This window comes from Dermacentor andersoni, chromosome 10 (genome assembly GCF_023375885.2).
Source record: "Dermacentor andersoni chromosome 10, qqDerAnde1_hic_scaffold, whole genome shotgun sequence".
NCBI lineage: Eukaryota > Metazoa > Arthropoda > Arachnida > Ixodida > Ixodidae > Dermacentor > Dermacentor andersoni.
In genome coordinates, this window is record NC_092823.1 from 68,181,589 (window position 1) to 68,207,411 (window position 25,823).

Sequence of the window (25,823 nt, forward strand, 5' to 3'; positions counted from 1 at the left end):
GACGGGTACCTGACGAAGCCGGCGGCAATGGCGGCGTCACCCGCGAACACAAAGATGGCGACGTACAGGGCGGCACCCACGACGCACAAGATGGCCGCAGATACCAAGCAGCCCGCCAGGCGGCGAAGCCAGCGGCGCTCCTCGGTAGCCATTGACGAGCGAGGCCTGGCGTCTGTAGCGCAACAACGAGGGGGGCGGGAGTGTTTGTGCACTGTAACTGAATTACCTGTTGCCTGCAGCGATACAACAGCGTGCTGCTGCGGAAACAGTGTCTGCCGGAGTGCCGTAGCTATTTGTAAGACACGTATGGCCGCGCTTGAAATTTCGGTTGGCGCTGCTGGATAGGGAGCGTAGAAGGGCGCTAAAAACAATGCTAGATCGTTGTTGACAGGCAGGTCACGCTTTCAAAAACGTACTTTAATTTTTTTGCTGGAGAAAGCAAAATTGCCATTTGGAACAAAAAGTGGCCGATATTTCGTTGTTTCCTTCTTCCCACAAGTCACAACTCCAGTTAGTTTCAAATAATGCAACAGATTTGTTTTTTATTTCCCCGCACTGCAAAAGATGCAAGGTACACAGTTGTTACCAATGGAGTATTTATTGTATCTGCAGTATGTTTTGTACCAATCTGCGCGCGCATTCACCGCGTGCTTATGCAACAATTGTATCGAATTATAAAAATTAGAAAATGTCAGGAATAATGTCCATTTCTGAAGGTCAGTTTCCATCGCAGAAATTAAAAGATTCCTAATTTGCGCGATAATCGCTAAAATCAACATTGAAATCACTGAACTTTTCAGTTAAGAAATTTCAGGGACACGCATTTACAGAATTCCACACAGCTGGTGTGGAAATATGAACATGGCGCCTGCTGCGAGAAATAAGGTTCTTGATGCGTTGCTGTTAAAGCTAACACATTTAGTGCTGCATAGTTCCACGGTGCCCAAGCATGTTAACTGGAACAAGAATGCATGTTGCTGCAGATTTTGAAGAGTTCTTTCTCGCAACTCGTGCAAGGCACATAGTTTCTACAGCAAACAGTTGTGATTTCTGTACTGGCAGTCTTGAATTTTGCGATTACAACAGGTCCCCAACAATTTGTGATCGAAATCGAATAAGTGAAATGACGTAAAATAATAATTAGTTTTGTGATCGTCGCGGTAATGTTTAGGTCTGCCGCTGCTCTGAAGATTACTCAGTGTAGCTCAAGTCCGTTTCTAATCTCCTAGTTTTAACAACCTGAAACTGTTTTCGCGGAACGCACAGCCTAGGCACAATCAGGTGACGTATTAAAGTTGAAGACTATACTACTTGGTACGGCATACTTGTTAGTGAAAGCGCTTTAAATCATGTAACACACACACACACACACACACACACAAGCGTGAGTGCACGTGTAGGCAGCTAAATAGCCAATAGCAGGTGGTATAAATTACCCAGAAATCCCCCCTCCCCCTTTGCCCTGCCCTTCTACGGTGAGTCTCATGATCAGATCATGAGTTGAGCACGCAAAATTACGGAATGGTACATTTAACTTACCAATGCATTCACCCCATATATCACTTGTTGAAGCCTTGGTGCCTTTGCTTTTACTATTTCCATGCCCTGTTTTCCTTTCCACTGGCCCAGTATCAGGTTTGTGAGCCGATTTGACGCTTGGTTGAGATCCAATCGCCTCCCTTTCCGCCTCTGGTTGGGATCGGCCCTCGTCGCTCTGAAAACAGCGCAGGGTTGTAGTTTGTCTGATGGTATAAATAGGGTGTTTGCTAACGCGGTAACCATACGCGAATTGTCCCCCTACGTGTCATCAGATCAAATGTTGCGAATGTATACAGGGCCTTAAAAAATATGTACATTACAAACGTGAGGTGTATACGAGGTTGGGCTAGTTGGCTACCGGTTGACATCTTAACTACGCATTAGAAAACGCTATGTAAGACGGCAGGAAAACGGGTGGCAGTCAGTTGTTATCAGCGCTAAACGCTAGGTGACACCTGACAAACGCGTGAACAGTAATGTCGCTTCTGGTTCTTTTTACAAGTAGGGTAATCGATTTATTGATGGACAAGAGAATGAAGTTTACCAAGTCCTACTGACTTGTGGTGGATGTCCGGGACAAAACGGAGGATTCTTAATCTCAGTTTCACGACCAGATTTTTTTCAAAGCCAAACTTGGTTTCAAAGCCAAAGCCAAGCTTATTTCATTAAGGAAGCAACTTTATCTCCCCCCATGAGAGCAGCTTTCATGTGGTACGGAGATCCCAAACCTTGGGATGTACCAGATCATGCGTGCGTGTACAGATAAGCACGCTACGTAGAACGTGTGAGATTAGACTGCTGACAAGACAGCTGGTGCCAAGACACCCGTCACTACACCACACATCCAAGTATCCCGCTCTACGAGATTGTACATAGCCATGCGCCGAACGGCATGAGTCGCCTTGATTGCAGGTGTATCTTTTTACGAACCTAACACCAATGGCTCGTTTATACGAGGTCCATGTGCCTTTACTTGCGCAACTATTGAATCTGCGCAGAAATTTGAATAGAGGATATAGAGAGACGAACAAATCTAATTCCGCTCACAGTATCGCGGACAAAATATTTTACTTTACCTTATGGGGTCATTCCTGTCTTTTTTTCTAATATGTCTTTCTTTTTTTCCACAGAAAGAAACTTCTGTAGTACATACAAAATATTCTCAGTTCCTTTTTGATTTTACACATTCATTTTTTACAGTGCACGCTTCTTCCTAATTCATTCACATTGAAAACTTAGTCTAGGTGGGCATTGCGCACTCTTCGCATTCTTATTTTTATATGTGCTCAGGTAAGGGATTTCTGAGCATGAAGCTGTATATGACACTGAGTATGCTTGTGAAGTTTCGAAAGCATTATAGCTTGAAGTGCACTCTATCCTATAATAATAGCAAGTACGTTGCGACAACTTGGTCGTTTACAGTCTCCGTTATCTCAGTGCGCAAAAAAAAAAAGATGTGCAGGAACTATCGACGATTATTGCAAATGTAAGCGTCCAGCCGAGCGTTTCTCTCTCTCTATATAAAAAAAGCTATTCGCTTTATCAAATGAATGTTGCCTCTGGCGCCGTATTATTGTAGCGGTAAAAATGCCTAGGTAGCGTTCGTCGTTTCCTTGTGTAGTTGGAAAGAGAGCAGAGCCGTTCACTAGAGCACATCTGTGGTGGTAATATAGGTATGCACGGCAAATGCGTCTCGAAGATCTTATTAGCTCACGTTCGCCGAATAATGCGCTCCGTCAAGAGTGCGCACCCATTGCATTGACGGTGGAAAGGCTGGCGATGCGGGCTTGTTGGTAACATCTTGACTAAATGTTGCTGAGCGCAGGAAAGCACGAGCACAAAAGCCTCATTGTAAATACCTGCGCCTGTGTGTCCCTGTGCCTTCTTTCGCATTTCGTGTTTTGCTGCGCTCAGCCGCTTTTAGCGGCGGTGGATGTCCGACAGCAGAAAATTGTAGAAAAAAAAAACAGCGAGCTATTCGCTCGAATGTGCAGAGCACATTAGCTGTGCTGGTTACTGCTTAACGGCTGCCGTTAGCGACCGAATTTGAGCGGCGAAAGGTCATTAATACGCGCGTTTGTAATAATGGTGCCAAAGCCTGAAGCATTTCCTTCTTTCCATGTCCACAAAAGAAACTTTGAAATATAACCTCTCTAAAGCATCTTGACGCTTTGCATGTGGGTACGTGCTTTCAAATTTATCCTCTCAGCGCGCCTTGAGCGCAGTTCGGTAAGCATGAATTGTTGCAGACACCATTACACCAATCATAACGATTCGTACCGTATGCAACGTACCAGTGATTTGACAGATCCCACAGCTTGCTCATCCAGCGGCTTGCAAACAGAAGCTACCAACAGCGCCTCAGGCTTCGATACCATGGCTTCTTTCTCGGTATCGCTGCTGCATTGACGTGCGTCTTTTGAGTCACGATCCCATGATCCACTGCCCCTTTTTCGGCCCTTGTGGTGCTGGTGCTGACGGCTGCAGTGAGCGTGTGAACAACAAAAAAGCAGGTTGCACCGGTGCGGAATACGAAAACGAACAAGCAACTCGTATAGTGGTACTCTGAGCCAGGTGTATGAGGAAGCATTTTGGCACTAGGATACGCGCGCGACTGACTCACGCGACGCGAGGATGCATCGGATGCTCCGATTGTTACTGTACAGTGGCATTTGGAGGTACTGTATGTTTATACGTGCGCCCAAGGCGCAAGCCGTTGCTCGTGAGTGCCCGCATCGGCCACACGGACTAGTTTGCCGCTGACATCGGCGTCAGTCGGAATCTCTTTAGGACGAGCCATTCGGGCTAATATTTAGTGTCGCTTCGAACGCTTTAGCGATTGTCTCCGATGCCTCCGACCAAGCTTTTTTAGGGCGCGATGCAGCGTTGTAAGCACCGCTGGGACATCGTCTTATGCAGCAGCGGCGTGAAGCTCGAACCAATCAGCTCCGCTGATTGGTTTTCCGCTGATTGGTTCGCGAAGCACTGCTTTCTTTCATGTATATTGCTTCCGCTATGAAAAGGCTGGTTGATCTTAGCTGGCATAACTTTTATGAAGCATCGACGAGATGATGCGGGTAACAGTGCGCAAGATGCAAAACATTCACGAGTCAACACTACAGTTCGCTCCCAGAGGTTTTGGAATGTTGAGGCACCAGAAGCAAATAATTCCACTTGGCTGTGCGCGCAATACCAACCACTGCAAAAGCTGGTGATTCAGACGGAAGCAGTAAATAGGTCTTGGCAAGAGCTCCCACCTTCGCCATTACAATGAGAAATGAAAGGATATTGGTGCTTGTTATAGTTTTCTCACGTCTAAACGAAGTACTACACAGGTCGTTAGCTGAGGCTAATTGGTAATTATGTTACGCGTAATCTATCCACAGATCACTTAGTGATGTATTTGAGGCTGGTGACACATTTTTACAATAATTTAACAGCTTGGCATCGGTGTCTCCAAACAATGGTAAAATGTGTTTGGACGACACATATATAATGGCGCCATCTTATTACATCTACCATGTATGTCTTTCCGTTTACGTTGGAGCTCAGCCAGCGTCCGTTTCTCCAACTGTGCTTCCTTGGTCAGTCTCTAAGCGTCCTCAAGTTTCACATTACGCAGGACACTGGGCCCGAATGAATGATATCTACAGGAATTAGCCGCTTGTCAAGCAGCTCCAAATGCCACCACGTGTCCTGTATTTGGCACGGGGCGGCCACAGTGCCTCACTGACTGTGAGGTTATGCCACAAGCTTAATACAGCGAGATCGATTCCGACCGAGTAACGTGGTTGGGGAATTTTTAGGGGACCAGAACATAAATGCATTTAGACAGCAATTATGCATTTTCACACATGTCAATAAAATGTGTACAGTCGGAATTATCTATTTATTTAGTTACCTACCATTTATTAATATACTTCCCAGGCCCGAAGGCATTACAGAAACGGTTGGTTACATAGACAACATAGACATGTGGAGCGAATATTTTTAACAAAAAATGTTGTTTACGGCTGTTTTTAATCTTGCATTGTCCGCAGTAGTGGCGATGGAAGCCGGAAGCGGTTCCAATGCTGCTTGTAAAAGAATCCTGGCACATTTTCATTCGACAAGACGGTACGCCGACTTCGGGGTTTTGATAACAACGAGATAGTACGTATGACGGGCGTGTTATCCCTTTCAAACACAACTTCCTCACAACACTGGCCAAGTTATGGCAAGTTAAACTTAGCCACGAATTCCTTGGGAGTAATTGCCTTTTAGACTCTTGTACTGCGTTTGGTGTTAAGAGTGACTAAGCTACAGTAAAATCAATCCAGCGGTGGTGAGCCGTAACATTTCCTTTTGCCCCCGCGGTAGTGAAAACAGACCCTATGGCGATGAAATCACAGTTCTAAAGAGTTCAAAAGATAGTAATGCTATTTAACTCACAAAATGTTTCATTTTTTGTCATTGAAACAGTTTCTATCACTGCAACCTTCCCGAGCCGTGTCAAAGCCATCATCAGGAATTAATCAGGAAAGTAATCAAACTCACTTGCGGGACTGGTGGTGGTGCTGCTTTGGTCCGTGTTCCTCCTCTGATCTAGCCTGTATTGCATGCGAAATCTCGCGTTGGCTGTCACGAAATTTGTCCCCTGCACCAGCTTGCCTCTTCATGTCGAGTTCACACGTTGTCGTGCCGGCTTCTGCATCCATTCCTAGAATATACTACGATTTGTAGTGCAGCGTTTCACTGATTCACAGCCGGAGGAATAAAGCAGTGTTTCAAAGCTGCTTACAAAAAGCGGCAGCGATCTGTAATGCTGGGCTACAGCGGAACATAAACTTAATTCTGGGAAGCTGGTTAACCATCACACTAATTTTATAGGAAACTGAGCTAAAGGAAGGGAACGAGCGATGAAAAACCGCACTCCTACCCAGAAATTTTGCACATCAAGCTACTCCTGTTTTCGTCCGGCAACCACTTGCGAGTAACATTTTTCTTGCCCTCTTTGCAGCTACTGTTTCTCATCCGTGTCCCCTTTCTGGAAAGTACTTTTTTCTTTATTCGAACTTTTTTTTTTACTACAATCATCCATAGGGCATTAATGTTGTGGGGTACATGACACAGGATATATGACGAAAATTCCGTACATGGACACGTAGTCAAATAATGAAGAGTAAGACGAAAAATGCTCATTGATAACTGAAGCACTGCTACTCTCGTGCAATCCTCAAAAGCAGAAACTGTAGGTGTTGTCATGACTGTTTCAAAAAGATGTAGGCGATTGATTTCGTTGCAGTGCTTCCCTATGTTCCTAAATGTTTATATATTATATATGTGTATATATATATAATAAGTATAATATAACATATAGTAACAATATATATATATATATATATATATATATATATATATATATATATATAGGGTGTCCCAGTTAACTTGGACCAAGATTTTAAAAATACCCAGGAGCTCTAGAGAAATACTGACTGCATAGTAGTCGTATTCATATGCACCTATGGCCAGTATTTTTTCATCACGAAGTATTACTTAATTAATTACTTTTAATTAGTGAACATTTTTATTATTGCCTGAATAGCAAACATGTTAATGACACAGTTGTAGGGCACCTCAAATAACCTCCTAATCAAGCACTTGTTTAGGGCTCAGTTTTGCCGAGTTGGTTTTACCGAGAAAAAACAAACGCGCGCGAAACATCCAAATACGAAATAGATACGCTCTTCCAAGCGAATAACCACGGATACACGGGTTTACCAGCAGCGGCAGCTCGATAGAGGGTTTCGCGCCATGTGATGGTCGCACCATCCAGAGAACACGCCGCTGACGCATTGATAAGCGTATCGTAGCCTTGTACGATGCGGCGATAAGAGAATGCAGCTGTATATCTTTCAATCGTTGCTTGTAGGCGCTTGAGTAGCGGCATACGAGTGCGCGTCTATTTCGTATTTCGCGTATTACGCGGGCTTTTGTTTTTTTTCTCAGGAAAATCAAACAGGACCCCTTCAGCACGAAATAAATGCTCGATTCGGAGGTTATTTAAGGTGCCCTACAACATTGTAATTAATATGTCTGCGATTCAACCAATAATAACAGAGTTCGCTAATTAAAAGCAATTAACTAATTAATTCTTCGTGATGAAAAATAAGTACATATGACTTCCGCTACTATGCAGTCAGTACGATTTCTCTACAGCTCTGGTTTTTCTTTTAATTCTTGGTCCATGTCAACTGGGACGGCCCGTATATATATATATCGCAAGCGTTGTTGTTTTTTCATTGTGGTGGTTTCTCTTTCGCTCTTCCAGTTATGAAGCAACCCTAGGGGGGAACTTATGTTTAGAAGTCCATTCATTCATCTTATCTTGTAAAAGCAGTTTCGTCTGCTGTCGGCGGGGCCTCGTACCTTTGTTAGGCCTCGTGTCCGGCTGCTTCAGTAAGAGAAGAGATAGGACGCAACCATGCATTGCAGTCTGCTTGTGTTGAGCAACGCCGACGTAAAAATGTTGGCCCGCTCTTCCGATGAACTCAGTGAAAGGTTCAGTAACGACAGATGGTCAGTCGTGTGCTCGCTTACCCTGCGGCGGCTGGTGTTTGATGTGCCCACTGTGGCTCCTCCGGGGGGATTTGCTTGACTTCTTGCGAGGCAGGGACGTTGTAGACACCAGAGCGTGCTTGTCGCTAGGATAGGTCGGGACTCATCCGTCGACTGTTTCCTTGTCACACGGAGTCATTATTGCTGCGGACTTGAAAGCAGGGGGCCTGCGCCTATCATATGATGACGATGAGGATCAACCTTTATCATGGCTCGTACCCACTAAGGGGGATAGGCCAAAAAATCGGGCGGCAGTAGGTAGATAAAGAACATTCATGTATGAAAATGACTACCGTAAAGTAAAAAAGAAAAAAAATCAAGGAAGCTCTTGCTGCTACGCTGACTATGCGCGTATGAATTGGTAGCACCCACTAGAGGAGTATACTTCCATGTGTCGGGCGGTAGGAGGCAACAAGAATGTAAAAAAACATGCCATAGAGCCCACGTGCACAAACCCACATTTATTATATATATATATATATATATATAATAAATAGCGCGTATTGTATATACATACAATACGCGCTCACACGCACACACACACACACACACACACACATATATATATATATATATATATATATATATATATGTGTGTGTGTGTGTGAGCGCGTATTGTATGTATATACAGGATGTTCTAATATGCACCAAGATTTAACAATATGCAAATGCGACGTAACTGGACCGAACCAAGGTATATATGTTTGTCGTCGCATGGAGATACACAGATCATTTGCGACATTCGGCCTAAATACATCCTTAATTAGTCATTGAACTTCTCAACTATTTTATTTGCACAAAATATCCCAATGAAAACATTGTAGAGCAGCATGAAATACTCCCGTCAAAGCTTTTTGTTGCTCAATATACGTGCTACATAAAAGTGTTTTTCCGAGCGTGAAGGAAGCCCGCGAATACACGCAAAGTGCATCGAGTGGCCGGTCGTGTGGCAATAGTCGCGCGATCAGTCGAACGGTACACGTGTTTGTGTCTATTCAATTCAAATCAAATCAGGTGGGCGGCTTGCATAAAGCGCAACTATTCAGAGTAGTGGTGCCTTGATTAGCGCAGTCCGTGCCAAATTCACAAGTGGTGCGGTATAGGCGTGACTACCGTGGCTACAAGGCGTACGGAAGCATCTGGCCGAAGGCGAAAGGGAAGTTGCACCGAAGGATGGCCGATGCTCCGGAGTCTATGAGCAGGTTGCAGATGGTGTGAATGACAGTGAGGCATGTGAGCGGGTTTCTTCGACGTCGGTTCTCACCTAAATATCTTCAATTCAACTTTTTAGGTTCTTTCCTGGGCTGGCGTCAATGTCACTATTATCAGCTTTTGATTTTTCATGTGTTCTTTAAAGGTGAGGCGGGGGGGCGATAAATCTGTACCCAATTTAAGAATTACATAAATTCTTTCTGTATATGGTCTTCAATTTCAGGCCGATAATACGTAACGAACTTGTGCCAAGAGTTACTGAGGTCATCATAGTAGTCACCAATAAAGAACATCCAAACTACTATGGCGATCATGCATCTCCCTGTCAGCATGTTTCATTTGTTGAGACGACTATGGCAACACCGATAAGAGCAGAACAACAGCAACGACAGCGACGACAATCAAGAACAACAAGCATGGGAGCGTCTTTAGTTTCAGAGTAGAGCGACCCCAGCATAGACTAAGGACATTCCTCCTTTGATCGCGCTACTGCACCCACACTCAATAACACAACTCTCAAACATATCAAAGCGAACTGCCGGACAATACAGACCCAGTATAGTATCACCTCGGGCGGACTGGGTCCTGGGACATGCGGGCTGCGTCGGCAGCGATAGTCTGCATGACAGCAACGCAAATTTCCACCGTTTCTGCCCCGCGACCCACGGAGTATTAACGCACTAAGGGCTAAAGATCACGAAACTACAAACAAACACTCGTAGCTACGAAATCATGCACAACAGTACCCTTGCGAGTGAGCGCTCCCTGCTTCAAGTGCTCAGCAGAGGAAATAAAGCACTTATACACAAACTAGGAACAGAAGCAGTCATTACAGAATACGCTAGCGAAATGGGCAGTGAACAAGACAATAAAACAGATGGGACAACCTGAAAACGGTTCAGCAGCAACCAAGGTAATCTTCGCCATATGTTACTGCGGCTACACCAGACTTGAAACGTCTAGTCTTGCTTTGCACGGAGTTAAGCAGAGTCGGAGACAAACAATGAGGACAGCACAAGAATAAGCAACTTGTTGGATAAGGATAGGGCTTTTGTGGATGGTTAAGATTTGGATGAGGTGGCGCCACTGTGCATGGGTTAAATAGGTGGGCGTTTCCTGAAAATCAAGTTGTTGAAGTCAGCGCATTATGGTGTCGTCTCCCTTCCGTCCTTGTTTGCTGGCGCTAAATATGCTTCCAGTTTACCAACACGCCCAACATATGGCAAAGAATAAACGCTCAGGCAACGCCTCGGTCTCGCCACTATGGGCAGTGTCAACAACTATGGTGAAGTGGAAGCCCTCGAAGAGTTGCCTCATTGGTGCAGCGCTTTTCTGGCGCCGAGGTATCAGCTCTTCAGCTGCTACCGCAACACGCCTGCTGTGAGCCACCAACGGAAGGCGCTGCTGTGGCCACGCGGTCACTCTCGCGCTTGGCAAGCAGCTCACAAAACTCTGTGACTTCGTCAAGCAGTATGGCGTTGCCACTTGATGGCTGTACACGAATGAACAGGGCCAGTGTGCAGGGCCAGGCGACATACTCGTAAGAAATCCACTGTACATACAAAGTATACAGTTTTACATAGCCACTCTGTTGTACAAGTGGGCCTGATACTAATATTCATACTATACTAAGGGTATTCAATATTTATAATTTATTTAATAGTTAATAACAGTAATATTTATTATAATTCTTTTTTATTTTTTTCCACAATATTTTAATCTCATTCCCCATCCCTATACAGAGTCGCATGCCATGTTCTATACGTGCCAGAAAAATATCTGTTTTTCTAATAAGCAGCATGTCTCTCTCTCTGTTTTATATACGGTAATAGCTTATATGCTATTTTCCTAGAACTTTACTTACTTAGGCCCATCCCGCACTGCTGACTGCCGTTCAAGTGTCAACAGTCAAAGCTAGACAGAGTGCGCGAAGCCGTAATTTCTTCTGCCACTTCCTTTTTCTTCATTTCTTTGATGTCTATTAAAGGGACACTAAATAGAAAAATGATTTCTTCTGCCTCAGTAAATTAACTCTCTAGTAGACCAAAAACACCACTCTTGCTACGATAAGACGCTTGGTAAGCCAGAAAAAGCGCAAGTATGATAGAATCGGTGGCGATGCTTCCTTGAAGTTCCCGCACCTGGTCGCTGTGACGTCATGGATTCTGATGAGATCTTCTACGGCCTAATTTATTATATAGCGTTACAGATTGACTACATTGTGTCCTAAAGGAACCAAATAATTTACATGGCAAGTTTCGCGAACCTTTACTCAGCTAACGCGGCCCAAATGCGAAAACACAATTTGGAATCCCTGACGTCACACTGACGTACCGGCGTCGGGGTTTCGGCGCGAAATTCGAATGCTGATACTTCGACCTTCATTTCCTCATCTAATAATCAAACTATTATTTTGACATGACTGCCTGCAGTGTTCCCAAACAATGCTTTATCAGTCTAAACTGATTTGTTGTTTCGCTTTAGTGTCCCTTTAAACAATCCATCAAGTTACGTACAAGGAAGACCTCACTGCTTTTTGGCGTTACGCAGAAGATAAGAATATAATCTCATTATTTAAGTCATTCCTCCCCCCTCCTCCCGAAAGAAAAACAACTACAAGCAGGCTGCAGGCCATCGATCCTTCTCTTCAATAAATATTTCTCGATTCATCGGATATATGAAATAACAAGTCGACCAGTCCATCTCTGTTTTATGTGCAGTTCGTGCACTTCAGCGCGTAGAAGGAATGGCTACAAAATCAAAAATAAGCACCTATATTTCGCACGTAATTCAATTTCCTTGGCTCCAGTGCTATACCATTTGAGACGTGTAGGCCTCACAAGTCCTTATGAGCACAGGTCTGAATTTGATAGATTACGCAATATTCTTTTAATGCTTCATTATTATTAAAGTAACAAACTAATACATGGCTGTGGTTATATCTACTTTGGCTTAGTTCATTCTCTGAAACGCGACCCCTCGAGCTCGGATTGACAAACGTACTGCCTCAGTGAAAGTTAAGCGCGAAGCTAAATGTAGCTTCGACAACGGCATCACCTGTTCGCATGACACATGTGTGACTGAGCGATGGCGTCTTTCCTCTACAGAACGATAGCCAAGCAGCGTGCATGCGTAGTAGGGTTGCAACAATATAAGCGATAATGCTATAACATCTTTTCGTATGAACCCATCTGACCGTTCTTAAGGACGTTTCACGTCAAAATCCGCGAGTTTATCCCTCAGACACACGGGGTACACTGCAGCGCCACAATTATTAGTGGACGTCTCAGTGCAGGCACACGTCATGCTGACTGTCAGTGATTCACTCTTGTTTTGTGCAGTGGTCCCATACGCAGTTTCCCGTCGAAGCGACACGTGCGCAGCGCCTAGGAAACGGGGCACAACGCCTACGGAGATCGGAGATGTTCAAGACTGTCCCACTATATTTCACGGGCCGCAACGTTATCATCGGTTCGTTAAAGTACTTTCACAGCCCATTTCTTCGTTTGTCCTGTGTTTTCGTTCTGCATGATTATTTGAGTTTATGTCACAGCGTTAGGCTTACTCGTGAGGCAACTCGCCATGTGTCGAGGCATTAAAAGAAACATTCTGCACACTATACAGCGTATGGAAAGTGCAGTGTTTCCCGCTGTGTTCTCGCTTGAGAATAGCATGCTGGCCTCGGCGAGTGTCCCCACAAAACCGGCTGTGCTTTATCTCTTGCTGTATGCTGGTTGCGCACAGCAGCAAAATAGAATATTGTAGCATGAACACAGATGCACTTGTCGTGCTCGTGTGGCAGCAACTTCTAGGGAGCACGACAGGAAGCATACGCGAATGAGAAACGAAATGTAGGAGACTTTTAAAATGTACGTTATACAGGCAGTATATTTTTTGACACCGCCAGGTACAAGGGCGCCGACAATTGTTTCACTGACATACAAGCTAACCACAAATGCCCCTCATGACAACGTTAAAGAGCTGTTAGATCAAACGCTCCATGACGCAGTGCGTCAGTGACATATTCGATCTGTCCGGCGCCAGGAATGACGGCCGGCAATTTCAACATGACGTCAGACCATAACTTGAAGTTCAAACATCGTTAACAAAATACTTCTCCTCCACCGAGCAGAGTCTGCACATTCGCAGTGTTTGTGAGAAATGTACCAAATGGGATCTGAGAAACCCGAACAAATATTTACATTGGCTATTGTAAGACGTTGTTTAGCAGCGCATCAGTAAGTGTATGTGAAATAGGAGCATAAATATGGTGAGTGCTATAAGGTGCTGTAGTGAAGATCTGGTCACTTGAAATAAACACTGTGTTTCTATATCATCACTGTCACTGGCGCGCAGCCATCGGCTCGACTAGAAGTGCCATAGCTAGCAATCCACTTTTTGCATATTCACATAGTTTTTTTTTTTTTTTCACCAATCGAACCATAAAGCGGTTGCGTCGTTTCCTACATCTGTAAGGCGATTGATTCTCAGAAGGAAACACCAAGAAACAAAGACAATCCTGGCGAAACTCGGAGACAGTCCACAGAAGCGCATCTCTTTATTAATTACACTGTGATTTTCGCTATTTTCATGATCTTCACATTTGTATTAAATTTGATGTGCACACCTGCGAGTTAAATTTGGCGTAAATGTCGGTATATATTTGGCAGAAATGCAAAAGCAGGCTTGCTTGATTCTTTCTCTTTCTTTCTTGAGTTTCCTTTTGCTCAATGAGACTTAATTTTGTTTTGTATCTCACGGTTCTTAGCCTATGTCTGACAGTGTGTACCGCAGATTCCCTTGCAAGTAGTACCGCAGTTTAATTTGTAAGTACACTTTCTTTTGAATTGTATTATGTATCTTTAAATGCTGTTGCGCAAACATTGTTTAACCACTCTATTTTATTCGAGTACCTTTTATGGATGCTTGTTGCTTCTGCCTAGGACAAAGAGAGAAACGCTTTAACGAAAGTGGGGAACTGGAACCTTACAGGAAAATCAATGAATGTGCTTCACCACTGCAATCAACACTGCTTCACCGCCACCAAGGCGATCGTGCGTTGGTCGACGTCTGGCTGTGCAGTAATGCCTGTGAGGTCACTCGAAAACCACGAGCGGTCACACAAAACACAGCTGTCCACACAAAATTGGTTCCCCACAAACTCCCTTTGAAACCTGGCCGTTGCTCCGATGAAAAGTTCCAAGGTTGTGGGATGGGGGCCACATATGGACGGTTCGCATTTCTTTACGCGTCGCGGTCCTGGCGGCCAGCACAGTTACGCGACTGGCATCACGGATGAGTGAAAGGAAAGGAAAGACGATGCACATGTGCTTGGAACGCCGACAAAGAGAGGGCATTGCGAACGTAGACACGGCCAACGCGCGTGAAAGCGTAGCATCTTCTTATCAGCTTCTTAATAGCTGATATCTTCTTAATACCTGATAGGGGTGGTATTTGAACCTAAGATATATAAATAATTTTTGCAAGTTGGCGGAGTGCTTAAAGCATGCTTCACCTCCGCCGCGGGTCGGCCCGGTATTGCACTATCTTCGGGATCGGCCCACGTATGGGGAGAAAGTGTCAATCTACATGGTTCGATAGACGCCCGAAAATTTTTTTCTAGAACCTTGCCATATGCAGCTTCGTCGCAAAATTTTCTGCTCATAGTTATTAATTTTGCTTGAAACCTCGTACCAACCAATCCACGGTTGATCCCTCAGTGTGCTTGCGCAGTTTTACCGAGGAAGAGCCAACCTATAGAAGAAGAAGAGGAAGAAGATCCAAGATGGGCAATGTTCTACGCAAGAGCATCAGCGACCGGCGCTGTGGCCTGACGGAACACGACAAGAAGCTGATTCGCCGAAGCTGGCGCAAGTTCTGCGAGCGGAACCCGGACTACGGCGTGCGCATATTCATCGGCATGTTCGCCAAGCACCCCGAGTACCTGCAGCTGTTCCCCAGGTTCAGGGACAAGGAACTGCGCGCGCTTCGCAACGACGCCAAATTCCGGGCGCACGCATGCGCCGTGGGCCACCAGCTGTCGGCCATCGTCGAGTGCATCGAGGACGACGAGGTGTTCGTCGAGCTGATCCGCAAGAACGCCGCCAATCACCTCCCTCGGGCCGGCGTGCGGCCCGCGAACTTTGAGAGCCTCTTCGCCGCCGCGCTCGAGCAGCTGGTGGCCAGCAACAGAGCATTCATGACGCCAGCCATCGTCAACGCGTGGGAGAGGCTTTTCGAGGTGAGGGTGCACTTCTTAGGCCCCACCGGACACTTCTTGAGAGAGGAGGAGTGTTCCTTGCTGCAGGTGGACCTAGACTCGACGTGTTTTATTTTCGTCTTAGAATAGCCGAAGAATCGATCCCCTCCCCCCCCGCCCCTCTTCCAAGAAAAAAGAAAACGCCACCTTCTGTGGGAATACTAACGCACCGAACCGCCACTTTTTCAGAAGTACAGCCTGACATAAGTTGGCGGCGCTTGCTCCGTGCGAGCGCCACTAACCTAACCTTGCTTATCTAACGTGGCAGGGTCTGCAGTCCATCACTTTACGTCTGCCGTGATATAGCAAGTTGGACCAGTTGGTTTCCGTTCATAACGATACTGAGCCAAAAAAAAACAAAAAAAAAAAAACGAGGGCACGATAGAAGCCTGTCGACCGTTGAACCACTACTGAAGTTCATTATAATAATGATGTTATGAATGTACGTGTCAGAATAACGCACGGATGATGACATATGCTACGACATGCTAAATTTAACAGAGTCATCTAGTACTAGATTTATCCGAACCTTTAAGAATACCTCAGTACTAGATTCACAAGAGCATTAACAATATTTCAATTGTGAGCCCTCGTCCTGTCTGTTATCTTGTCCTCGTTCCCTTTTCGCGCTTTGTACTTTTATCTTTTATTATGAACATTACATCTGATTACACAAAAACATCTGGTAACATAAAGAAATGCTAAAGGCCATGGTGGATTTGAACCGAGGCGCCACAAGCTGTGTGCCATCCATTTCACGTCGACCTTCAAGGTTTACTATTCATACTTCAGCTATGTATCACCCAGGAATTATAGAAGGCGCCTAAGCAAATTTCGGCTAAATATTGAGTGTCCTCGCTGGAGCAAAATGTCGCTTGTGTTGGGTTTGGTTTCTGAGGGGAAATGCGGTGGGGTAGGGTGGAAAAGATAAGAGCATGTGTTATTTCCTATAAGTAAACTAAATAAAATAAATAAGCTCTAAATAAATAAAATAAATGAAACTAAATGAACATATTTCCTAACAATATTACCTGTAGTGTTGTCATATACGAAGCAGGACTTTGACTTGCTTGCTGTTGAGGAGCACCTCCGACTCGGATATTTACGTATATTAAGCAGTGTCATTGAAAGTTCCACAGTCGCTCTTATTATGGCTGATAACTTGCAGTATAAGTGTTGCGAAACGATATCTTATGCTAAATAGAGCTCCAGCAACCCATATATATCTTTACTAGGAATACTGATATCCGAATGCATCAATATCTCAGAGGTATCAGTTTTACGCTAATTCGTTTACAGAATTTTGTAAGCGTTGTCTTTAAACGGCGATAGCGAAGGGTACTAATGGGAAGAATGTTCAGGAACAAAGGACATAAAAAGATAGAAAGAAGTTAGCGCTCTCACAATATTTGGAGTTTGTTTTTAAAACTGTTTGTGAGTCGGGCTACTCGGGAAACCACATGCTGTTGTGCATTTCGAGCAGTACCTAATGTTGAAGGAGGGAAAAATTTGCAAGTCATCGTTGGGTAGATTTTGCTGTTTTCATGCTTTCACGGCTCTTGTTTACTCGAAATACTTAGTTGGAAATAAAACAACTAGCCGGCTGCAACAGTATTATGCCCCGTAAATGGTCGTTTATACACGTCGAGAACTCGGCAACAAACCTTCCGTTCTGCCTATGGTGTCTTGTACGTTTCAGATAATGAACACAATCACGAGGAACGTGTACGAGGAGGCCGCACAATTCTCTGCAACCAGCCAGGACACGTCGTCGGGAGATGAAGGCACACCGCTCGACCCTGTCGCTACCTTTGCTGAACCGTCGAAGACAGACGCTGCTGATGCTGCAGCTGGTTCCAGCAACGCGCTGGGACAAGTGACCGCACAGGAAGCCACCGCCGGCGCTGGTACTTCGGATAAGCTGGCCGAGGAGCGTCCGGACAGCGTTCCTGGCAATTAGACGCCGAATACTGCGGCGCCCGCCGGAAACGTCAGCGGCATAACGACAGGGTTGGCTGACTTGGTTGAAGCGAGCAGTGCTGCTTGAAAAAGTGCCCACTGGGACGTTTCCGACTCTTTAAAGCCGTTAGCACCAGCACCGGCCTGCAGTGGACGCTGGCGGCACGCAAGCATCACCAGCCGCACAGCCTGGCTTGCGTAGTGCTGGGCCTCCGAACAAGCTAACCCAGAATGCCAACCTAGATTCACCGTCACTGGATAACATGGAGCCGGCTAAAATATACCGCTTCGCCAATCATCGAAGCGACAATTCGCTGAGCTATATGTAATCGTACCAGCAAACTGCCGGAGAGTCTCGCAGGGGACACGCTCAGAGCTCGCGAATTCCAGTCGCTTTCTTGTCTATTTGTAATAAATCGAACCTTTTTATTGTGCGGTCATAAAAAAATACTTGGAGAGGCTCGTTGTTCCAGCTGAGTGGTGTTTAGCAAAGCAACAGTTTTGACGCTACGCTTGATGCGTGGGGACGGTATAATGCATGTTCGGTGTTGACGTGTTCTCCCCCAGAACGGCGATGCATGTGAAGGTTCACGCTTTCGCGCAGCTTGTGACAAATTTTCAATTCGACGTTGTTTCTGAGCGAACGAAAGCTAAAACAGAAGTCCTCTGAAAGCGGAGCTGCTGCTTAGCTGTCGCGCATGCAACTGCAGATATAGTGCAATCTTACCCGCCGTGGTTGCTCAGTGGCTATGGTGTTGGGCTGCTGAGCACGAGGTCGCGGGATTGAATCCCGGCCACGGCGGCCGCATTTCGATGGGGGCGAAATGCGAAAACACCCGTGTACTTAGATTTAGGTGCACGTTAAAGAACCCCAGGTGGTCGAAATTTCCGGAGTCCTCCACTACGGCGTGCCTCATAATCAGAAAGTGGTTTTGGCACGTAAAACCCCATATTTTAATTTAGTGCAATCTTCATAAGGATGCTGGAGACGGGTGAACTTACTTTGTAAGGACTTCCTTGGCTGCCGCCGGCACGTATTGTCGACCAGAGGAAGGCGCTTGCAGGAACTGTGGGAGGCAGCTATGTGCTAAGTTCCAGCACTCCGTCAGAGGAAATACAACGCACAAAAGTCGCGCTCGATGCTATGTGCAGACGCCGCATATAGTCGATGACTGCAGACGCTGAATGTCTGCCAAGCCGGGAATGTATTTTTGCCGACGGGCCAAGCTTGTATAATAAAATGGTGTACAAATTTACAGCACCTACGCACCACTTACAGCACCACTTACAGCACACACGCCATTAATTTACCATAGTCATGCGTTTAGGAACACAAAGTGACGGCGGGTGCAACCGTATATAGTACACAAAGACTACGGAGCTCGGGCTTTGCTATGAGGCCGTAACACAGGTCTATGCCGTGTACCAATGCAGCACCACCCTTACGCGCTTGAGACATTGTTTGCAGCTAAGAACGCAAGAACGTTTCTTGTACACCAACGGCGCCTCACGAACAAGTACTGTGCAGGTAATATCACTGCGTTGGTAGAAACGCCCTCGAATTTTCTTATGAGCATGGGAAAGTGGGAGTGTCGTATATGCATGGCCGAATGAGTATCACGGAACGTTGTGGGTATGTTAACAGTGATCTATTTTCTTTACTGCGGACAAATTGTGTGAGCGAACTCGTTTTACCTTTAGAGTGCTTGTATATTTTTGCCAGTCTAATAAGGCTCCCTATATTGGACTCCCTATATTAAATATGTTGTCATGTTAAGATAGCACATGCTCAATAAATAGTTACCTTTTCAATGAATGCAGTCAGCAAGAAGATGCAACTTCAACAGGCTTATATTCTGAGCTTCTGAAGAACAAAACTATACACAATGCACAACGCTGCATGTCAAATAGATTTGTTACAGAAAGAAATACTGAAATGAGATGTTGTAACGTTCGCATATAACTAGAGCCCTATTTAAACGGGCTTCGAAAGACATTGTAATACATGAACTCGTTAAAGGAAGCTACCGGGGTGCTGAACAAGTGTGCGGAGTAATACGATTTCACAACTTCCTCTCACCAGTGCCCTTGCCTGAGCACTGGTGCTGACTTCTGTGCCCTCATGGCACCTCGTGCGAGCAGCCTAAAACAGTAGTTCCCAATGCCGACGTAAAGGCTATTCATTGGCTTCCAATGACGACGAACCTGACGGTTTGAAATGCGAATGCTTGCGAACACCAAATTCGTGCTTGCAAGGACTGACATTTGAACTGCCAATGGTGACGTGACGAAAGTGTGGCCGCCGTTATTACGGCTTCGCCAGCTGCGGTCGTGTTCATTTGACAGTGACTGTTTGCGGCCGACGCCTGCGACGTCAAAGTGTCGATCATAAACGCGTTTTTCCATGCAGGCGACCCTTGTTGGTGCTGCGGTAATAAAGATAACAGGCGAGGAAATTTCTCTGTGACCTGCTTAGAGTCCATCAGGGGAATTTATTTTTGTGAAGCTAGTCGTTACGCAAACACGTGGCCACTGTAGTAAGTTTGAATAGCAATTCAGTTCTTACATCTCTTCGAGCACAGTTCTCAGAGTTCACTTTGTCTGTCATGGAAAATTGTGTATCAAGCGCTGGCTATATTCTTGGCGTCCTGCTACTCCTTCGCTCACAGACTCATGAAGTCTGAGTCCTTCGAAGCCTCCTGTATATTGTCCTCAATTCTCGCCAGCTGCTGCTTTGTCAAGGCTTCGCGCCACCCACAGGCCTTCCCAACGCGGACAAAGTTGACTTCTTCCCTAAACTGTGTGCAAGATTCTTCAGTCTCTAGTTTTGCCATCATGGCTAGGATATCGGGATCCTTGACGAATGAGGGGCCAGTTCCTCGTGAATTGCCTTCAGAAACCCTTTAATGTGCGTCACGCTGCTACAATCCTCGATAGTTTGAAGTAAGTCGTCGTTGTCTTCCAGTTGACTTCCTTGCTCTTCACCGAGGAAGCGGGCCAACTTGATGATCGTCCCGAGTTTGTCATGCGCAAGCTGCTCGTAAGTCTTAAAGAAAACGTTAGGTTCCTCTGTGTGAGCGTAGCCTTCTGCAACATGCTTGAAGTAGTCGCCGAACCCGGTTTGTCCCTTTATGAAGGAGTCTATCACTTCATCGAAACTAGGATTTCGCAGCTCCCAGTCGGGTATCATGGCCATAAAGTGATAGTACGAAATTGCGGTATCCCAAGGGTTTCGTGCAACGTAGACGTACTTTGCGTTCCGCTCGAACGGTCGACGACGAAATGGCAAGTGAGTGCGCATCGTTCGTGGAGCGTCCATTCCCTCGATAGCTTCTTCGCCTTGGAACTCGATGAAGGGAGACCACGTGACGAACCCCTCGAAGACACGTGGTTCCTCTCCTTTGTGAAGAATCAGCTGTATGATCTGCTGCACCCAGTGAGTTCCCCATTTTGGAAACGCCACCTGCACATCAGTGAGACACTGTTAGTGCAGCAAGTTTGCTACGCAGATTAAACCGCCTTTAGCCCGAGAACTTAATGGCTATGGCGTCACGCTACTAACCCCCAAATAGCGGGTTAGATTTCCGGCATTGCCAGCCGTATTTCGCTGGGAGCGAAATGCGACAAACGTTAGTGTGTTTAGTTCGATATAGGCGCACGTAAAAATAAAACAGATAACCGCAACTAATCTGGAGTCCCCATTACACGTCATTGACACGTGTAGTTGAAATTTTATTTGCCTACCCTCTGGAGCAACCTGCAGGGCTCGTCAGAAAGGTTAACACAACGAACGTATAATCAAAACCAACGAATAATCCTTTCTCTGCGTCCGGTAGTATATCCTTTTCCAAAGCAGGAACGACCTCGCAAGCAAACATGCATGCGGTTAGACGCAGTACCGCGCAAAGAAAGTAGCACGGGGATTGCTATTTCCGTTTAAAGGATGAAATCTTTAGGGGCTGAAGCAATGCTTGCAGAGGTACATCGCTTCTCTAAGGCATTGTTATTGCTAAAGAAAATTTTTTGGCATTGAAAATGTGGGCATTATGGGAGTAAAACAGACACGAGAGGCCTCATTTTAAGAAGATTAGGGCAAGGACTGGGCACTAGAAACTGTTCGAAAACCATGACTGTTTGAGGTATTGAATGTGTGTAGCCAATTTGCACATAAGTAACTGACATAGCGTTGATCTGTGATGTCCGAAAGGCAACCGTTATATTGGGAAAGCCACTTGACACTATTTCGCTGGGCCCGAAAGAGCCCACATGTTAGTTATCTTGTATGCCGCAACACTACAAGGAAATAGTGTAGTATATTTAATACCCTTCCTGCTTACAATGGCCAATCGAGTGGAGCAAGAGCGCAAAACATAAGATGCTGCTCTATGGTTAATAAAAGAAGCTAAAATTTGCGCCTAATGTATTGAAGTCAACAACTGCTTTCGAAACAAAAGAATGGTTGCTTAGTTTACTAACAAATCTTGCTAAAATAGATAAGAACAGTAACACATGATTTTCATTTCTAGGTTTTTTGGTTCAAGATTTTGCTCACCTCTTCTTCCTCAGAATGAACTTGCTGGCTGAATACAAGCACTCAAGATGGACCGAGGTAAATTCATCGTTTTAATGCTGAGTGTACACAATCTGGAATTCATGCGTTTGATTCTAAGAGCCTCCGAAATTTCTTTAAATAGAAAAAAAGATTTCACGTTTCTTGTCTGAGACTGCACCTTTGCACATACCTATTGGAAAAGCGCTGCCACAAACATAGCGAGCATCACATTTGTGCTATGGCGCGGTAGAGTATCTTGCTGACTTTCTAAAATTATCAATATTTTCTATTATTTAATTTATGTACGTTAACTTATGCTACCAAAATTCTTCACAATATTTTCATCACACGAGTAAATTACAGTTCTAGTCTCACGGTCCACAATTTAAATCTAGTTTGGCTTTACTTCTAAGCATACGAAAAACCGCCTGCTTCTTGGCCAATCCCCCATAGTGGGTATGCGCCACTGTTTGGGACACAAGACAAGACAAGATGCGGCACAGCTCCCGAGCTGTTCACAAGAACTACCCGCCGTGGTTGCTCAGTGGATATATGGTGTTGGGCTGCTGAGCACGAGGTCGCGGGATTGAATCCCGGCCACGGCGGCCGCATTTCGATGGGGGCGAAATGCGAAAACACCCGTGTACTTAGATTTAGGTGAACGTTAAAGAACCCCAGGTGGTCGAAATTTCCGGAGTCGTCCACTACGACGTGCCTCATAATCAGAAAGTGGCTTTAGCGCGTAAAACCTTATAACCTAATTTTAACAAGAACTATCTGTTTTCTATAGTACTACGAGTTTATGTATCGCAAGGTGTTTCTTGTTGATTACGTGGCGGAGCTCGTTATCATGCATTTCCTCGTTTATTCAAATGAAAAGAGGAGGGTAGGACAAAGTGAGGCATAGAGCTTTTTGCTCACAGAGGTTAGTTGCCGCCATTGGCCTGTGTATACCTACGGCCATAAAAAAGTCAGGCGCCGAAGCAAGGGTATTGCGCAACTACCGTCGACGGTATTTCAGTCCGACGTTACGCGGCTAACTATGCCTACTATACGCACGGCGCAATCAAAGTCAAAATTAAGTATTTCGAAGGAGGAGGAGAAGGAGGAGGAGGAGGAGGAAGAAACTTTATTATTACAGAAACCGTTTGACAGTTTATTCCTGGGTGGTTCCCTCTGGCAGGGCTCCACTGGCGATCGCGGCTCGCCGGGCCTGGTCGAGGGTCGCAAGTTGGTTTCCCAGGTTCAGTTCGGAGAGTATCGCCTCCTAAGACCACGTAGTGAGTGTGTGTGTTGTGACTCGTGGCGAAATTGCGTCGCCCGGACGGTCGGTGCATTCATGTGTTATGTGCGCGAGTGTCGCTGTGTCGTTGCTACACCAGGGACATGTCCGGGACGTATATCTGTCTGGGTAGATTGCGTGTAGACGAGACAAATGTGGGAATATGTTCGTTTGCAGGCGGCGCCAGTCCCTTGCCTGGAGTTTTTGAGAGCTTTGTGTGGGTTAGCGTATTGTGTTCTTTCGAGGCGTTGGTCCTGTAGTATTTGTTGGCTTATGGTTAACTCGTGGGTCACTCATCGGTCTGTGGGGGTTGAAGAATGGTGTGGTCTGCCACTCGGCTAGTGAGACCTCGAGTCGTGCAATCCGCCTCTTCGTTACCCCGCACGCCTTCATGCCCGGGGCACCAGACGATACCGTGGGTCCATTCTGGTGAGTGGCGCAGGATTTGAACGGCTTGTATAGGGAGTGTTGCATTCGTGTATAACCCACAAGCCGCTTGTGAGCCCGTAAGGACGAGGGCGGACCTTCCCTTGCTCTCGGCGTCGCGAATTGCAAGAGCGATCGCTGCTGCTTCTGCTGCTGCGCTGCATGTGGCGCGGATGGAGGCAGAGGCTACCAGGTTCCCCTGATTGACGACGGCGAGTGTGTATTTGGGCCCACGACGTGGCGACGAGGGATACGGGCTAGCATCCGTGTAGTATGTATCTGGGTCTCTGAAACAGCGTTTGTGCAACATGCGGGCACGCGCTGCTCTTCTCTCTTCATTGTAGGTGGGGTGCATGTTCTTGATGATAGGGTCTACTACAACGTTCTCTCTAATGTGGTTAGGCAGGAGTTGTGTTTCTTCTTTGCAGTACTGAGGTATCAGTGGGTACCCTAACCGTTGAAGAAGGTGCCTTCCCTGTTCTGTGTTGTTGAGGGGCTCCCTCCGCGCTATGAGTGCGGCACTTGCTAGGTCCTCAAAGGTGTTGTATACCCCTAGCGCTAGTAATTTCCTTGTACTTGTGCTTGACGGTAGCTGTAAGGCCGTTTTGTACGCCGTTCTCATAAGAGAGTCCATGCGCAAAGTCTCGCTTTTGCGCTTGACTTGATACGGGAGTGCGTACGTGACCTTAAGACTGGTACAAGTATTTCGAAACTACAGCCTACAGTACATATTTTTCCGAAAAATTCCGTGCCTGCACTTTAACATGTAGTTTCCTGTTCCCTGTCGAACACAGAGACTTTTCATGACGATTTTATCTGGCATTGCTCTGGCAGATAGTGAGAAGCCGTAAAAATCTAAACAAACGGTGACAACGCGAGCGCTCGTATGGAAGGTCTCATTGCAAATAGGTGACATCGCCTGTGGTCTGACATTAGCAACAGCGTCTGCCAATGCTGTCATGCACTGCGGAAAGAAGTAACAGAATATGCTTTCAAACAGCAAAAGAGCATCCAAAACAGCATCTACAGTTGCTAGAATAACAAATAGGCATTATAGGACCAAGCGACAGAAATATGCATTCAAGGGCACTCTAAAGTCCTGTTAAACCACCCCATAATTTTGGTCGTACACCAAAACGATGGGGCCCTGGCGTGCAGGACGAAATAGGCATTTACGTAAAGTCCGGGCTCTAGTTATTACCAATAAGCAGCAGAGAAAAATGCTTAGCCACAGGAAGGCAGGCCGTTGCTAATAAATGTGTGTGCCGCAGACGTGCCGCGTCTGAATGTCAGTACGTTAGCTTCTACTGCGTAGAAAACGGAGAAATACATTTATTATCGCCGTTTACCTGCATCTAGAGTGAATGCACATGTTATATAGACAGTGCAGAAGGCGCTCGCTAGCGTGGGAAATAAGAAGAGCTCCACTTTCATGTTGCGAATGCTCTCCTCGTCATGAGCGAGCGACTGCAAAGGCCCGAAAGGACAGTAAGCGTACGCAATGTTAATGTTACGTATTACAGAGCGCACAAGAATGCAGACGTTTGAAATAGTATATGGACATAACGTGAAATCGGTCCATACCTGTGTCCGTGGCTTGTCTTTTATTTCAAGCATAATACCTTAAAGCAAGCCATTTTCCTTACCTGCACCACGTCACATTCCAGCAGCTTAAGTTGCTTCGCCTTGAAGAAAAGTTCTTCATCCACGAACCTGGTGTATGGAATGCCATCAATTACCATGGAACGGCGCTTCTTGTCGTCGGAAGCCATCCGGCTCCTGGTTCGTGTTCTGAAAGACATCATTGCCCAAGTTCTTTGAAAACTGTTTCCAGTCATGCACTCGCGCCTTTACAAGCGCGTCCATATTCAAAGTTCTTCATCGACTCCACCACGACGACAGTACAGCCGTAGTACCAAGGTGGACTCTTAGTTGAAGCAAGTCCAAGGCAAACTGCTTTCTCAAAAGAAAATCAAAATACGCCATGTTGCAAGGCA

At 45.8% G+C, this 25,823-nt stretch overlaps 2 protein-coding genes and 1 non-coding gene across 3 annotated transcripts; 2 read left to right on the forward strand and 1 right to left on the reverse strand.

The window, feature by feature from the left end:
• The first annotated feature begins 14,718 nt into the window (after nt 1-14,718).
• LOC126546406 (U2 spliceosomal RNA) lies at nt 14,719-14,917 on the forward strand. Its single transcript, XR_007602586.1, has one exon. It is a non-coding gene; the product is annotated as a U2 spliceosomal RNA (small nuclear RNA).
• A 186-nt stretch (nt 14,918-15,103) lies between these two features.
• On the forward strand, nt 15,104-17,997 carry LOC126543469 (globin-like). The gene is made up of 2 exons (XM_050190586.3): nt 15,104-15,589; nt 17,307-17,997. Exons 1-2 carry the CDS (start codon nt 15,134-15,136, stop codon nt 17,565-17,567), a joined length of 717 nt encoding a protein of 238 aa, XP_050046543.1. The 5' UTR covers nt 15,104-15,133; the 3' UTR covers nt 17,568-17,997.
• A 1,840-nt stretch (nt 17,998-19,837) lies between these two features.
• LOC126543471 (sulfotransferase ssu-1-like) lies at nt 19,838-25,612 on the reverse strand. The gene is made up of 2 exons (XM_050190587.3): nt 25,473-25,612; nt 19,838-21,029 (listed from the first exon to the last, which is right to left on the reverse strand). Exons 1-2 carry the CDS (start codon nt 25,596-25,598, stop codon nt 20,406-20,408), a joined length of 750 nt encoding a protein of 249 aa, XP_050046544.1. The 5' UTR covers nt 25,599-25,612; the 3' UTR covers nt 19,838-20,405.
• Between the last annotated feature and the right edge of the window lie 211 nt (nt 25,613-25,823).